At 35.1% G+C, this 15,343-nt stretch overlaps 1 protein-coding gene across 1 annotated transcript; it reads right to left on the bottom strand.

The window, feature by feature from the left end:
• Positions 1-2,430: 2,430 nt before the first annotated feature.
• On the bottom strand, positions 2,431-6,695 carry LOC143610010 (serine/threonine-protein kinase BSK2-like). The gene is made up of 10 exons (XM_077084613.1): positions 6,575-6,695; positions 5,919-6,157; positions 5,273-5,408; positions 5,060-5,193; positions 4,887-4,992; positions 4,279-4,364; positions 4,015-4,200; positions 3,757-3,921; positions 3,337-3,450; positions 2,431-2,809 (listed from the first exon to the last, which is right to left on the bottom strand). The coding sequence occupies exons 1-10, from the start codon at positions 6,645-6,647 to the stop codon at positions 2,555-2,557; spliced, it is 1,494 nt and encodes a 497-aa protein (XP_076940728.1). The 5' UTR covers positions 6,648-6,695; the 3' UTR covers positions 2,431-2,554.
• Positions 6,696-15,343: the final 8,648 nt, after the last annotated feature.

Genomic DNA, 15,343 nt, shown 5'->3' with positions numbered 1-15,343 from the left:
TAACCTAAAAGTGCATTAATAAACATCACACTTTAACTAAGTATCACACATGAACAACGGTCAAGTCAGATAGAAAGTTTATATACTTTGTATACGAAATTAGTCGATTACAAAAGATGTAAATAAATCAACATGGATTTGCATGATATAAAATTGGTTGATTAACTAAATGTCGTTTATCGTGTGTACTCGTTTCAACTTTATCCGCTATGTTAAAAGTCATTTTTTAAAATATGAGCCGCAAAAAATATCAAAAATATTTTGGATTTAAAACCGGTTTGCCGGTTTAAACCGGTATTTTTGAAAAAACCGGCGGTACGATGTTCTAGCAAACCGCCCAAAAATACCGGACTCTAAATACCGGTGACCTTACGAAAATCCGGTTTAACCGGCCGGTACGTACCGGTTTTTAAAACACTGTTCCATGGTGATACTTTAAGCAATACTTTATCTACTTCTTTAAACTCTAACGGTTTTCGTCTTATATCAGCATAGCTCTTTTGTCTGTCTCGTGCTGCTTTCAGTCGTTCTCGTATTTGGATTACTTGATTAGTTGTTCTTTGAACAATTTCAGGACCAGACAACTGATTATCATCGATCTCGGACCAGCATACAGGCGTCCTACATTTACGTCCATATAATGCTTCGTATGGTGCCATTTGTATGCTTGTGTGATAACTAGCATAGACACCATAGAAATAGAAGCTACACATGAACAAAATTCTAGTTTCAAAAAATTTATTGAAAAAAGAAACAGCTAGGAGACTATAAAAAAACCACGTCATACTTGTCTTTTCTGCATCCTTAGACACCGGTATGGACAGACCTATTATATAGGGCGCGAGGCCAACCGATCCTATATTTTTATTTTATTTAGGAATATTGGTTTTAAATAATCCCAACTATGGCCTATTGGTAAATATCAGTCCCAACTTTACACTTGTCTGCTGACCGTCCCAACTATTGATGCATTTGTTTTTAACGGGCCGCGACTAACGGATGTTAACTCCGTTAGTGATTTGCTGACGTGGACCTTCTTCTCCGGCCGCATCACGCTGGAAACTTGCAACTCGCCTCCATTCTCCCTAATATCGTTACACCATCTCTCTTTATCTTTCCCCTCATTCGAAACCTAATCGACGTGCCGCCGTTGTTGTCTCCGGCGAAGTCCACCCTCGTCAATCGTGCACAATTCGAGGTAATTGACACATCATTCGACTCGTTTTTATCCTCTTAACAAAAGCCCTATGCTTATTTCGTAAATCGTGTAACATTGATTTCAAATTTTTGAAAATAAAATCGGGTTTGGTATACAGGGATTGGCCATGAAAAAAGATGAAATCTACTTCATTTTCTAATTTCAGATGTCTTTTGAAGAGGGAGGGAGACGGTGTGACGATATTAGGGAGAATGGAGGCGAGTTGCAGGTTTCCGGCATGATGCAGCCGAAGAAGGTCCACGTCAGCAAATCACTAACAGAGTTAACATCCGTTAGTCGCGGCCCGTTAAAAACAAATACATCAATAGTTGGGACGGTCAGCAGGCTAGTGTAAAGTTGGGACTGATATTTACCAATAGGACATAGTTGGGATTATTTAAAACCAATATTCCTTTTATTTATTTTTTATTTACAATCACTTATATTATGATACTGTAACCAACCCCCAAGACTTTCAAACGGTGATATCCAAGATTTTCGAACCTTTTTTTTTGGTTAAAGCATTATTAATTAAAAAACAACCAAACGATTTACAATGAAGTGGCAGGTAAGCGGGCAACAAGCTGCGCCGCAACCCCTTTTGGATAGCAAACCCAATCCTACTAAAAACAAAATTTTGGTTCTTATGGGCCGATAAATTGTTATGCACGACTTTCTGAACTCTATTCAGAAGGTCCACGGCATCCGGAGCTAAGAATCCAAATGTGTCAAAGGCAAAGGGGATAAACACGTGTTAAATCGAAAAGATCTATCTATATATGTAACATGCTGTGTTTTGAAAACCAAAATATGAGTATCAAATTCGATCAAGTATCTTGGATATTCTTTCTAAATGGTTGTTAATCGGTTCATTATCTTTTCATGGTCGTTTATTTGTTTTCACAACGCCTCAAAAACCTCATTGTAACTCTTACTTATGTTAGGCAATGTAAGTTATCATTATTTACATCACCTTGATCCGAAAATTCAGACGTCGAGTTAAAAAACTTCAAAGCATCGAAAACAAAAAATGGCCTCGACAAGAAAAAATCCTAGGTCTACTACACAATTTGAGGTTCAAAAGGTCTTGTTTGCAACTTTACAGTTTCAAGTGGTTACAAAGGAAAGGAAAGTTTTTATGCATGTAACCAACTTCAAAACAGTTTCAAGAACTTCAAACAAAAGGTAAGAAACAAAAAAAAAATAAAACGAACAACAAAGTAACGGCATAACTCAAACGCCATATTTTCGGCAATTTATAGGTGATTTACACAACAGCAATATAAAACTGTAGTCTACAATAGAATGGCAAAGTAGTAACTTAAAACCATCATTACCTCATAACCCGATCCTTAATCACATATTACGCCAACTGTTTTGCCTCTTGGCCTCGAAGGCAGACCCGTCATTAAGCATGTCTTGAGCATCAGTTTCCATTCCAAGCTTTGAGAGGGCGAGCGCCTGCATGTAAAAAGCAGTTGGCCACTCGGGCAAACATACTTGAGCTTGCATTGCATCCCTTAACGCATGTTCGGGTTGTTCAATCATCAAGTAGGATAGGGCCCGCCTCACAAAGATTGTACCCGAAGGGACCGACATCATTGAAACCAGCTGCAGTTTCAAACAACAGTTTGGGTGAACATAAAGTATAACGGGCCAATGGTAAAATAGGAAAAAATAACTGAAAAGAAAGCAGGTCAAACGGGTTTAAACTTGAAAGTGATCCGCAACCCCAAGAGTTGGGTTTTGGGCTCAAACCGAACCAAAAACCGAAAATTCGATTTTTGAGATTTTGAAAAGCGTTTGGTTTAGGATCAGTTTTGGTTTTTTCGGTTTTACCATTTGGGCTAAAGAAAAAATGGATTATGATAAAAATTCGGTTTCTAAGAAAAAATAAAATCAAACCGTCGGTTTTTGTTTGTGTTTGATCATTTTGGTTCGTTTTTTTTTCGATTTCATGCAAACTTCTAGTCTAAATTATACCTCCTAAATTATATTATTACAAAAAGTGGGTTCTTATTGGAGTAAAATAGTTTTATAATCATATTTGACACGATTAACACTTATATGTTTATACAAAAAAATTAATCTTTTGGACAAAAGGTGTTATATGAAATGATGAATGATGATGAAAATACCTTAGAATAGTATTCGATTGCACCATTAAAATCTTTGTCCCTAAACGCGATATCTCCAAACTTCTTCGTATTTAGCATATCTTGCACTTGTTGGGTCCATTCTTGAAAGGACAGCTTCATATAAAAATAATTACATAAAAAACAATTAAATAAATAATAAATAGTAAAAGAGCCCCTTGAGCTTGAAAAACCTTCTCACAAGCCAAGCTCTAGCTTTGAACATATAGCTCGAAACAAACCAAGCCCGAGCTCTGCTAAGCTAAATGAGCCAAGCTCAATCTTGGCTCATTTACAAGTTACAACCCTAATCAAACTTCCAGTTTCGGTTTCACAAGTTTTGGATCAGGTTTTGCTCCCACACTACCATGTAAACCCAAAACTTAGTGCATAATATTCAAACAAAACAAGAGATCTACACACCTCATTTTCAGCACCCTCTTCATCTCTATACCCTGTTTTTAGCAAAAAGTCATGTACTGCAGTAAGATCCATCCGTGCGCACGCCTTGCCGAGAGGAGATAGTAAGGTTGGAGCCGCCGCCGCCACCGGTGTTTTTGTTAGACCCATTAACACATGTGATTCAGCCTACACATTCCAAATACCACAAAACAACTTCAGTTAGCATTTTTTTTTTCAATTTGTAACCAAATGATTTCTGTAAAAGAGAAATGGTTTGACCTCCTGCTTTTGAAGAGGTTCCACTGCGGAAAGAAGAAATTTGACATCTGGACGGTCTCGCCCCTCATATTGGAGACACTTTGAGGCAAGTTCCACCATCACCGTTGCATCATCATCAGCATATTGCCCTTCCAATGATGAATCCATCAGCAACAACACGTTTTTTCCCCTTATTAAATCCAATGCCTGAAACAAAAAATATATAAATTATAAATCTTAAAACTGCAGATTATGAAAATATGAGCAAATATATATGTATATTACATGGCTTGGAGGGATATGTTTTCCACTCAAAAGATCCAGCAGCACAGTTCCATAACTGTAAACCACACTCTCTGGAATGACCCGGCCTGCAATACAAGCATGTGAATTTATGTTTGTAAAGGAACCGAACGAAGACAAACCGTACATGCTCGTGTTCATTCGATAAACTTTAATTGAACAAACGATCGAACACGTACAATTAAATGAACGAGGTTTTCTTGTTCATGTTCGTTCCTTAAGAAAATGAATGTGTTCGTGCTCGTTTGTTTAAAGTATAAAAAAACGGTTCACGAACACAAACAAACAAACATAACCGAACAAACACTAATTAAAAATAAACATGGAAATCGATCTGTCAGGTCTAAAGTAACAAAACTAGACTGAATTGTAGTGGCTCTAGAAGGTTTAACTGAACATATAAACAAATCTAAACACATGTAAACTAACGAACATTAACGAAGATAAACAAGCATAAATGAATGAACGAGACATGCAAGTTTGTTTGTCTAAAGAACAAAGAGTTTTTTTTTTTTTCATGTTCATTCATTTATTAAATAAACGAAATTCCTGCCGAAAAGTTCAATGAGCGTTCGTTATTAAACATATACCTGTGCGCAAAAACTCAGGGGGTGTGTAAGCAAGATTAGTGCTATAACTCTTCCCATCTCGACTATTTTTCATCAATCCGAAACTAGATAAGCGTGGGTCACCATCCTGATGCATATTAAATATTAAACTATTAATATCCAATATAGATATACAGTTATTAATAAACTTATACCTCATCAAAAAGAACCCTGTAGGCATTCAAATCATGATAAATTTTCAGATTTTCCGCATTGCAATGCTCGAGAGCTTGTGCGATATGGTATGCAACTCTAACACGCATTTCCCATTGTAAAGGCTGTTTATCCCCTGTATCAACAGTCATCAACTTCATAAATCATACACATTTATAAATAAAAACATAATAAGAATAAGTTGAAATTCATACAGTGAAATAGATGCTTTGAAAGTGTATCATTTGGCATATATTCAGCCACTAAAAGGCGCTCATCTCCCTCTGCACAACAGCCGATTAGATTCACTAATCTGTTATGCCTAACTTTACCAACACCGGCAGCTTCTGCCTGTTAAACATTAACATATGAATCATTTACATAGCTTCCTAATATAGATCTAAAATTAGAATGCGCAATCAAGCAAAACGGTATAAGTTTATCGAGAACAGGTTCTTACAATAAAAAAAGTAAAAAGAAGAAAAAAAGATACGTCAAAGTATTGAAAATTTTAAACAAAATAAAGCTTACATTTTGCTTGATTGTAATAATTTAGCCTACAAAAAGTTAACAAGTTCCTAAAAGTAGCAACTTTTTAACTCAATCTAACTTGATTTATTTCACTTTTTCCTTTCAATCTGAAAAGAAATCATCATATCACTTTCCTAAAACAGCTTTTTGTTAGTAAATGCATAATAGCTTGTACCATACAACTGCTTAATGCACTCAACAACTATTCTATCTACCTCACCCCTATGTCTATCTTAATGATTCAAAATCCCTAAAAGTTCAAAATCACAACAAACAACCACAAAACAACAAATGCAGGTATGCAAGTTTTAATCATCCATAGTTTCATACCACAAACTGTTGAGGATCAGGCCACGAGAGCTTCGAGAACCGCTTAATCGCAACAACTCTATTACTTTTAAGTTTTCCTCTATACACCACATTCGGCGCCTTCTCGCCACTTTCCGAAACTATAAGCTCGCTACTGAACCCGTTCGTAGCCGCGCGAAGCTCATTAAGTTTAAACTCCTTGAACACCGGAACCACCGCTTGATCCTGATCCTGCTGATCCGATCCTGGTTCTCCATCACCTTATTAAACATCAATTCATAGCATCAAAAAATCAACAATATATAAGCATTTATTTTTTACCAAAATGCGGTACCAGTACTCATTTTTCATGTTTTCGGCATCCGTGCCGCTCGGATTTACCAGTACGGAACCGAAAATATCTGTACTGTATTTTCCGGTATGGTTAAGCTTTGGTTTTGGTACCGGCACCAATCATTACAGGACAGAAAATATCTGTACCGTATTTTCCGGTATGGTTAAGCTTTGGTTTTGGTACCGGTACCAATAAGTACAGGACAGAAAATATATGTACTGTACTTTTCGGTATCGTTAAGGTTGGGTTTCGGTACTGGTTACTGTACTTTTTGGGTACCGATCTAGTACATGACAAAAAAGCCCTAATGGTAATATTTAAGTGAAAGAGTTAAAACTAGTACCCGGATCTGGTTTGGATTCAGGGACTTGATCAGGAGACTGAACATTGGCGGTTTTGGACTGAAAACAGCCCATTTTGGATTATCTTTTCTTACATAAATTTGCAAGGAACAACTGGAGTGAATGAAATGAAGATACCCTTGAAATGAAGTTGATGAAGTGAGGGTATGATTGGGTGGAAGAAGAAGAAGAGGAAGGAGGAAGTCACGTGATGAGGTGAGGGTGTGAGCACGTGAAGAGTGCAGGTCAACTTTTTGTTGACTCACACTATACATGATGTAGTAGTAGTAGTAGGAGTGTAGGGGTCTTGTGTGTTGTGATATTGACATGCGTTTCGTCATTTTGTTTACTTGGGTATTAAAAGTTAAAACGTCTTGCTTGTTATTTTGTTATTTTTTAAAGATGAGGGTGTTAGGCTCGGATACGAAATTAATTTAACTAACGAGGTTAATTAATTAATCTCTCTACAATAAAGTTAACTAAGGAGCATTAATTAATATCTTAAATCTTAAATATATTTATTAAAGAAATCTTTAAAAGCTCACTGGTTGTTTCGCAACTCCTCTCAAGTCACCAGATTGTTTTATTTATAAAATGAAATTTCTCATGAATTTGACCGGAATTCACGAGGCAGCCCTTAAATGGGTTATAAAATCTTATTATATTTGAAATTAATTTCACCAAATATTTGATATGAAAATCCTATAAAACAGAGATATAATAAAAATTAATATCCGATTTTTTTTAAAAAAAATATATTATTTATAATTAAGAAACAATTTTATAGTAACGAAAAATAAATGTGTTATGAGTCTCATTAAAACCAGATAGCTTTTAAACGGGTTATAACATCTCATTTATTTGTGAAACTTTTTATCATCAAATCTTAAGTATATTATTAACTTTCTTACATTAAATAAAATTAAAATCCAAAAAAATATATAAATATTAGAAACGAAAATTTTAAAACAACTCCCGTAATACGGGGAATAAAGCTAGTTTATACAATAAAGTAAAGATTAATGGGTCTGGTAAAACATATCAACATAAAAAGGTTAAGATGGAAGTCATACCCCTTTAACTAGTAACGAGGTATTCCTGGTGTTTACCATCTCACTACAAGCAGTGACGGAGCCACAAATTTTTTTCCTATGGATTTGGGATTTTTTGATACTCGATTTTTCTCCAGTGTTAAAGTTTTCGGGCCCGGATGATTTGGGTCAGTCATTCGGTTAAATAAATAAAATGCAAAATCACTATTATAGCAAATGTCCATCATCAGCATTGAATGAAATATATTACTAAAAAGAAATTGACCAGTCGTTGTTTTTGACTTTTTTATTTACTTTTTACTTAAGTATTATGCTTAAGGATATTAATTAGGTTGGACTTATTAACCAATTCAATTAACATTCATTACTATTGGTATTCATTCTATTAATGTTTGTTACGAACTTTTATTGTTTTTTTAAGCCTTTTGAATTTTATAAAAAAATATATTTATTACTAAAATGTTTTTTTAACTAACTTTTTCATAAACAATGGGTATGAATATAATTTTTTATAATAATACCGATTCGTTTGTCGAAAAAAATGGGTTCGCTAGTTAAATCGTACCTATAGGTTATATATAAAACCAAAAAAGCACTGGGTTCGGCCGGACCAAGTTGAGAGTATGCGGTTCCCCCACCACTACAAGAGGGAGTAGATGATATGTCAGGGCCAGGATCTCGTGTCACACGTAAAACAATATGACAAGAACACACATACACGAAATCTAAATATGAAGACCCTATGATTATACCGGCGGAATCAATTATAATAAGGATGTTGGACTAGCTATATAACTGTATGAAACACTCACAGTATACTCAAAGAGTCCAATATATTAGAATAAATCGTTCAAGAATAGTGGAAGTGTTTATAGGGCATGGAACGTCTAGGGTTTTGATATTCAATGACCGTCATACTAGGTTAGCATAAATGAGGTCTTAGTCTCTCATTAATCGTTTATGCACATGCACCTATTATGTAAACCTAGTATTCTTTATATAGGCCCATAGACGTTCCTTCTTGAAGCCCTAATGATTATATAATACATTGAAAATAAATACAAGTGTAAAATAGGTCTTCGGGTATGATAAATCCTTGTCGAGCAGACCGTGTAATACTGAGTATGCTCGAAACATGTCTTCGAGCAAACTTTACTTAGAATATTTTAGACTTAAATCTTCATGACATATTCCAGCTTTGCTCGAATAAGTCCCACGAGCAAACATATTCTTCTAGACCTCTTCAATCTCTTTTTAGGATTTATTGAGAACAACTCCAGTATACTTGGGTACTGAAACTTGCTCGAGATTGAATCATGCTTGAAGCTTTACTTAGAACATATTGAGATCATCCTTTATTATATCCATGCTTGACTCACCAAAGTGCTCGTACAACTTGGTTTAAGCTGGATAGATCAAGTGTTTGCTCGGATAGCAAACTGTGCTTGATGAATAACATCCTTGCTCGACGAAGTGTAGCTTGCTCGAAGCTTTCAACACTTAGAAGAATTCCAGAAGATAATCTTACGAGCGTAAGATATCATGCTCGAGGTAGTAAACTTCATGCTCGAAGATCCAAGCTTGCTCGAGTTCCATACTTAGCCATTTTCTGAGGAGGTTGAGAAAATTCTAATTTTCTTTGTCAATTTTCTGACCCAACATGATATGCGCCTCATTCGCATTTAGTTATCTCGCTTCTCGGTAGATCTTTGTAGCAACATATGATGTTTAAAATATGTAATGAGAGGGATAATTATACAATCAAATGATAATCTTCTGTATCATAGTTAAAACGACGGGCATAAATATTTTGTTGGAAATTTATTTAAGATGAATGAATATTTTATTTAGTGAAATTATTAATGAAACTCTTAATATGGTGAATTAAAATTAACTCTTGAGTAGAGTTTTATTTATGTCACTTGATGAGATTTATTATCTCAAATTAAGCGAGACATTTCACTCATCCATGTTTCTTGTATAAATTTTCCTAAAGTGAGAAGAGAAGTTTTTTGAAACAAAAATGATGATCATAAAAAAGAAGCCTTTGTATATTTCATTTCCAAGAAATATGGAAGAGGAAAACTCTCTAAACTTCATCTTTATATTACCAAGTTTTAGCACACTAAAGTATCTGGGGTAGCCTCGGGAGTGTAGCCTTCCCCGGCAATACATACTGCTCTGGCTGTTGTACCTTAGGAGACATACGCGCTGTCTAAGTAGAGGCGTGAAATCTGTTTTAAGGGACCCGTGTTGAACACGAATCCTCAGCCATCCCATCAATATTTCGTTTGCTCTTTATGATATTCAAGGTGCTTTGTCGAAGACCAAATGTGATGAAGAAACAAGATAAGGATACTTCATGAAGACCCGTTAAAGAACCCGCTAAAGACATCGGAACATATTAATTTTGAATATGGAAAAAAATCGTATTTTATACTCAATTTATTCGTTTTGTAAATAGTATTGTACTACTTTATTTCTCATTACTAATGAGAGTATTGTTAGTGTTTACGTTATTATTTTATTTTTTAAATAAAAAGTGACATATGTTCTACAATCTTAAAACATATTTCGTGAGATTGTTGCTACAGTCTTAAAACCTTATATATAAGAATTTTGGGTTCACGAAAGAATTGACATAAGAGGTATCTGAATTTTTTTATAAATTTTAGAAATAATTTTGGGAAATATTATTTGTAGTAGAACATTGTTTTTAGATATTTTAAAAGATTGGGGTACAATCTTATATCTAAAAAATACTGTGTTACATAACGAAATATTTGATTCGACCGTTTGGTTTAGAAACGATGTTTGTAATCGTTATCATTCAAACGGTTTTTGGATAACCATTGAGGTTTTATGTCTAACAAGTCGGTTAGAAATGGTTCTTAGCAAACCGTTCATTTTAAAATGACTTTTGTAATCGTCGATTTTCTAAAACTCGAGTTAGAAACGGTGCATAAAAAAACATCTGTCTAAAGCTAATTTCGTAATAAGTTATTTTCTAATTTGTGGGTTAGAGTGGGTGTATTGGTATATAACATATGTTTAATATCTAGCATGCGTGTAAGATACGATTTATTTTATATATATATATATATATATATATATATATATATATATATAACATATGTGTTTAAAATGTTTTGTGTAAACGTTAATTTTCTAACGCACATGTTAGAATATAATGTAGGGATACGTACATGTGTATTTTGGTGAAATAGTGCACAAAAGATTCCACATGCGTCTGTTCATGTTTCTCCCATTAAGTTACTAATAATTTATGCATTAACTCAGTGCTAATGGAGTGACTTTTGGGTTATACACTAGAATAAAAAACCAACAATTTAAAAGGTTTTGCCTCAACATTAATGTTTCATGTATGTATTGTCTTTCGTCTAACCCACGTGTTGGAATCCTTTAAGTTATAATATGTTGTTCGAAATTGTTTATTTTATAACCATACTGACTGGAAATGTTTTATGTGAGCATTTAATTATCTAACGTGTGTGCTAGAAACAATTAGAAATGGTTTCTTTTATAGACTCTATTCTTGGAAAACGTTATATGTAAACATTCAAGTTATAGCGCACGTTGACGTAGGCTGTCGCGGTCTACTCAAACAATTAATTTTAAGACTTAAATACCTATAATAAGTACGGGTAAGTAAGGTCCTCTCCACAGGAACTCAAGAAAAGTGCTAATTTAATATTCCTAAATTAATTATTAAACTAAAGGCGGACAGACGAAGTCAAGCAATTTTTATAAAAGATTAATTAAAAATAAATGATTACTTAAAAAGACTTTGTAAACATATTAATAAAAAGCATTCATTCTAGGTTTGGGTTATTTGTTCCATACGTTAATCACAGATTCTCTCGTCTTTGGTTTTACAATAATTGCTAGTCCTATGGTTTGATCTATGATGACAAACGATAACTCAACCGAATTGTTGACACAAATGAACCCAGACTCCACAATTGCCAATTCTATGTCTAGGACAACTAACTCAATGATAAAGTTTGATGATTCTAGTTCAATGACACAAGAGCTTAAACCCTAAATGTTGATGAACAACCAAACAAAAGTTACACGAATCAATAATCGCAAACACAAACCTTAATCAACCAAATAACTAATTAAGCAAGAAAAATTCATATAAAATCAATCAAGCTCTATTCATTAAGCATAAGAACATGTTCTCAATTGTATTTCACACAAAACCTTAGCCTATAACGAACACGGGAACTTAGCCGAGCATCGTCATATCTATTAAAACACTTATCTTGATGAACATACGATCAATGATGGAAACAGAAGCTTCGGTATGGATGAAAGTCGTCTTAGAACACCTCTTTTGCCTTTGGAAGTCGATATATGCCAAATAGGGTCGAAAAATTGTTTATATAGTGGAAACCCTAATTTTTGCCAACTTTAAACATCTTTGCGTATCGCGAAGATGATATGCCTTGCTTCTTCGCGTATCGCGAAGGACAAAATAGTCGAATCTGAGTTCTGCAACTTCGCGTATCGCGAAGTTACCCTTATTGCATCTTCGTGTATCGCGATGATGCATAATTTCAGAATTTATTATTTTCTTCTCTTTACTGCCTCGTGATGCGTGCACTTCCAATCTCTCACTTCTAAATCTTCATTCCAAGCTCATAAATATCCTCGTTAAGCTCCATAACTTCCAAGTCCCTGAAAATATATAACAACTCTTGAAGTACCAATGTTCATTCATTTATTTAACTAAAATTAACTAATTAATATATAAAATTAACTAACATTTACCCAACCATCACATCCCCACACTTATCCTTTTTCGTCCCGAAAAAGGTTTTGCAATGGAATCAGAATCAGAGATCATTCTTACAAAATACTTCATAGATTATCTTATTTAAGCATAAAGAACACGAAAACCATGATTGCCGACATTGTTGTCCACTTAAACCCATGCCTCAATACTTATCGGGAAAAATTAGGTGTGACAGTTTTATTAGTTCATATGATTAAAATGGAACCCACACCTCAAAGCCCTGAAGCTGCCTTACCATGCTTCATTATAGTTTTACCGAACCAGACCACCCCAACTTGACTTAATCTTAAAATTAGACGATCAAAATTTTGCACATTTGTACGATTTTTCAAGTCCATATGTAATAGCTAAGACAATCTTGGATATTTTTATCGAACCAAAACCTAAACTTAAGCATTAAAGTCGACCAAAATGGCCATTAGATAAGATTAAGGTACAATTAGGTAACCAACTAGTAAATAACCCCACTACATGACATACCCCTGTTATCAAGTAATACCCCGAAGTCCATCACCATACGTGAGTAGGCACGAATTCATCTGTAGGGCTTACATATGATGTGTTCTGTGTGGTCCGTTTCTTAATGGTAATGAGACGCGAGCACGGGGACCCCATATGACTAACAGCGTGTATGATCAAGTCAGTAGTGAATTTGTACTTTTAAAGCACTTTTTGTGATCATGTTTAATGACTTATGAATTGGCAGATAAACTGCGGGTTTGCTCTTTTTAAGCTTATTTAATATACATAAATCCACTTAGGATTTACGCATACCTAGATGATAAACCTCATACCGACCCATGGTCTCCGAACCCCGGAGCATCCCATCAATACATGATTTAAGGCCATAAAACCATACGGCTATGTAGTGTTAGCCAGTTAAACTAGCAGTTTTTTCATTTATGTTTATATCACAAGCCATCTAGCATACTCTAATGTTAAGCCTATCCAACCATTGCACTATAGACTATTCATATTAAAATAAATTTTTAGTGATCAAATCTAATAGAAAGGCTTGAGTATGGCCTAATCTTTTATTCTAGTCATTACACAGGCTTAGCTAAACAAACAAAACCCTGAAGGCGTTTCCCACTAAAAATTAAGCATTTAAAGTTCAATTAAGTCAACAACCAAATTATCCTTTCATTCTCAAGGCTGAGCCTACCGACACATCCCAAATTAAGTGTGTTCCCGTTTTATTTATCTCATATTATATAATAATTTTGAAAAATAACCCCCAATTTTTCTATCATTTTCCATTTATTATGCAAAAATCTTAATTCAAAGAACATAAAAACTTTTAAAATTTTCAATTTCTCCCCCATCCCCACACTTGAGGCAAGCATTGTCCTCAATTTTTAAAAATATGACAACTAAAATAGGGATGGGGTGAAAATTTACTTTGACAATTTTAAAACCGGGGTTAATGTGATGATGGTTATTTATTATACATCTATACAATTACACTCTTAACACAAAAACTAATAAAACAAAGAAGGTTATGAAAACGAAATCACCTGATAGATAATAAAACTCTCATGTGCAATTCTCGTGCCCTCGGTGATCTCTCGGTGAACTTACTCCTCAACTCTCAAAACAAAATCTGTAACTCTCAAACATGTAGAAGCACGCTTCTCACAAATGTTAAAAATATAGGTCTTTTAAACCGTTTGCAAAAATCATTAATTTTAAATTGCCAACCGAGCTTAATAAATTCATAACCAAATTTTTCTCCAAAATACGGACCTGACATAGCTGTCGTCACCAAAGTCATTGTCGGAGGCACCGGAGATATTGCCATCTGCACCGGTGTTGGAGATCTAGAAACAACTAGAGATCTTGAAATAACTGGAGGAGTAGGAGAAACAGGAATAGATGCAGGTGTAGACGATCTCACTGTAGCTACAAACGGCTGGCTTGGAATCTCGATCCCTAAGCCTCGTCTAACCCTCTGTTTCTTTGGTTTCTCGCCCTTTTCTATCATCAGCTCTTTACCCTTACGCTTACACTTCTGAGCATAAGTTAACTCGGCAGTCGGCCCCTAACCACCATCATCACCACCTGTACCACCATCACCACCCTCATGCTCAGAATCTGAATCATCATGAGCCCAACGATCGTAAGATGGCGCCACATAGTCTATATTGGCAAGATGGCCAATCAGACGCTTGTACCGCGGCCGATCTTGAATGCTTTGGTTCCTATAAGTACGTAAACACCTCATAGTCTCGGCGTTCATGTGCTCAAACTGCATCAAGTCTGCTAGATTTGTTGGATCTTTAAAAAAAGTTAGCTGGAGATCATCAATAATAAGCTAAAGGAACCTTGGTTACATCAAGAACTTGTGTCGACTTGTAATGCTCTCCTTCAGATGATAGAAAACCAGTTCAGAGAAGTTGAACGGTTTATTCAGCACCAACGCAATGAATGCCGATTGCAACATAACGCGACATTCGTCGTAACCACCCTTAGGATCACCAAGGCAATGTATCAATACATGTAACAGATACTTGTACTGCTCGCACAAGTTAGCCTTGTTATACATCGATCTATCCAAATCCCCCTTGTACCATATCCTCCTGAACAACCCATGTATCAACCCTTTGTCAAACTCACATCTATCATCAATCGTATCCTGAAAACCCAAAATATCTCGAATAACACCCACAACCACCGGTTTATCTTGTATCTTGGGTTCAATCTGATTCTCTCTCTCTCGTTGAATCGAGCTGTATCCCAAAAGCCACGAATAATGCTTTGGTAAACCAAAGTCTGTGTGGAGATCGCCTTGAATATCCTGAATCGTAATAGGAAGTTAATGATCCCTCCAAATATAGATGTATCTTCAAAGCTGTCACGTAAGAAAGCACAAATATTGTGCTTTTTGTCCCATGATA

The sequence above is a fragment of the Bidens hawaiensis genome, unplaced genomic scaffold (assembly GCF_021521415.1).
Source record: "Bidens hawaiensis isolate Kalapana, Puna unplaced genomic scaffold, B.hawaiensis_p1.1 tig00002186_1, whole genome shotgun sequence".
NCBI classification, from domain to species: domain Eukaryota; kingdom Viridiplantae; phylum Streptophyta; class Magnoliopsida; order Asterales; family Asteraceae; genus Bidens; species Bidens hawaiensis.
Note: the sequence above shows the minus strand (reverse complement) of the source record. Positions and strands in the feature narration are given on the sequence as shown.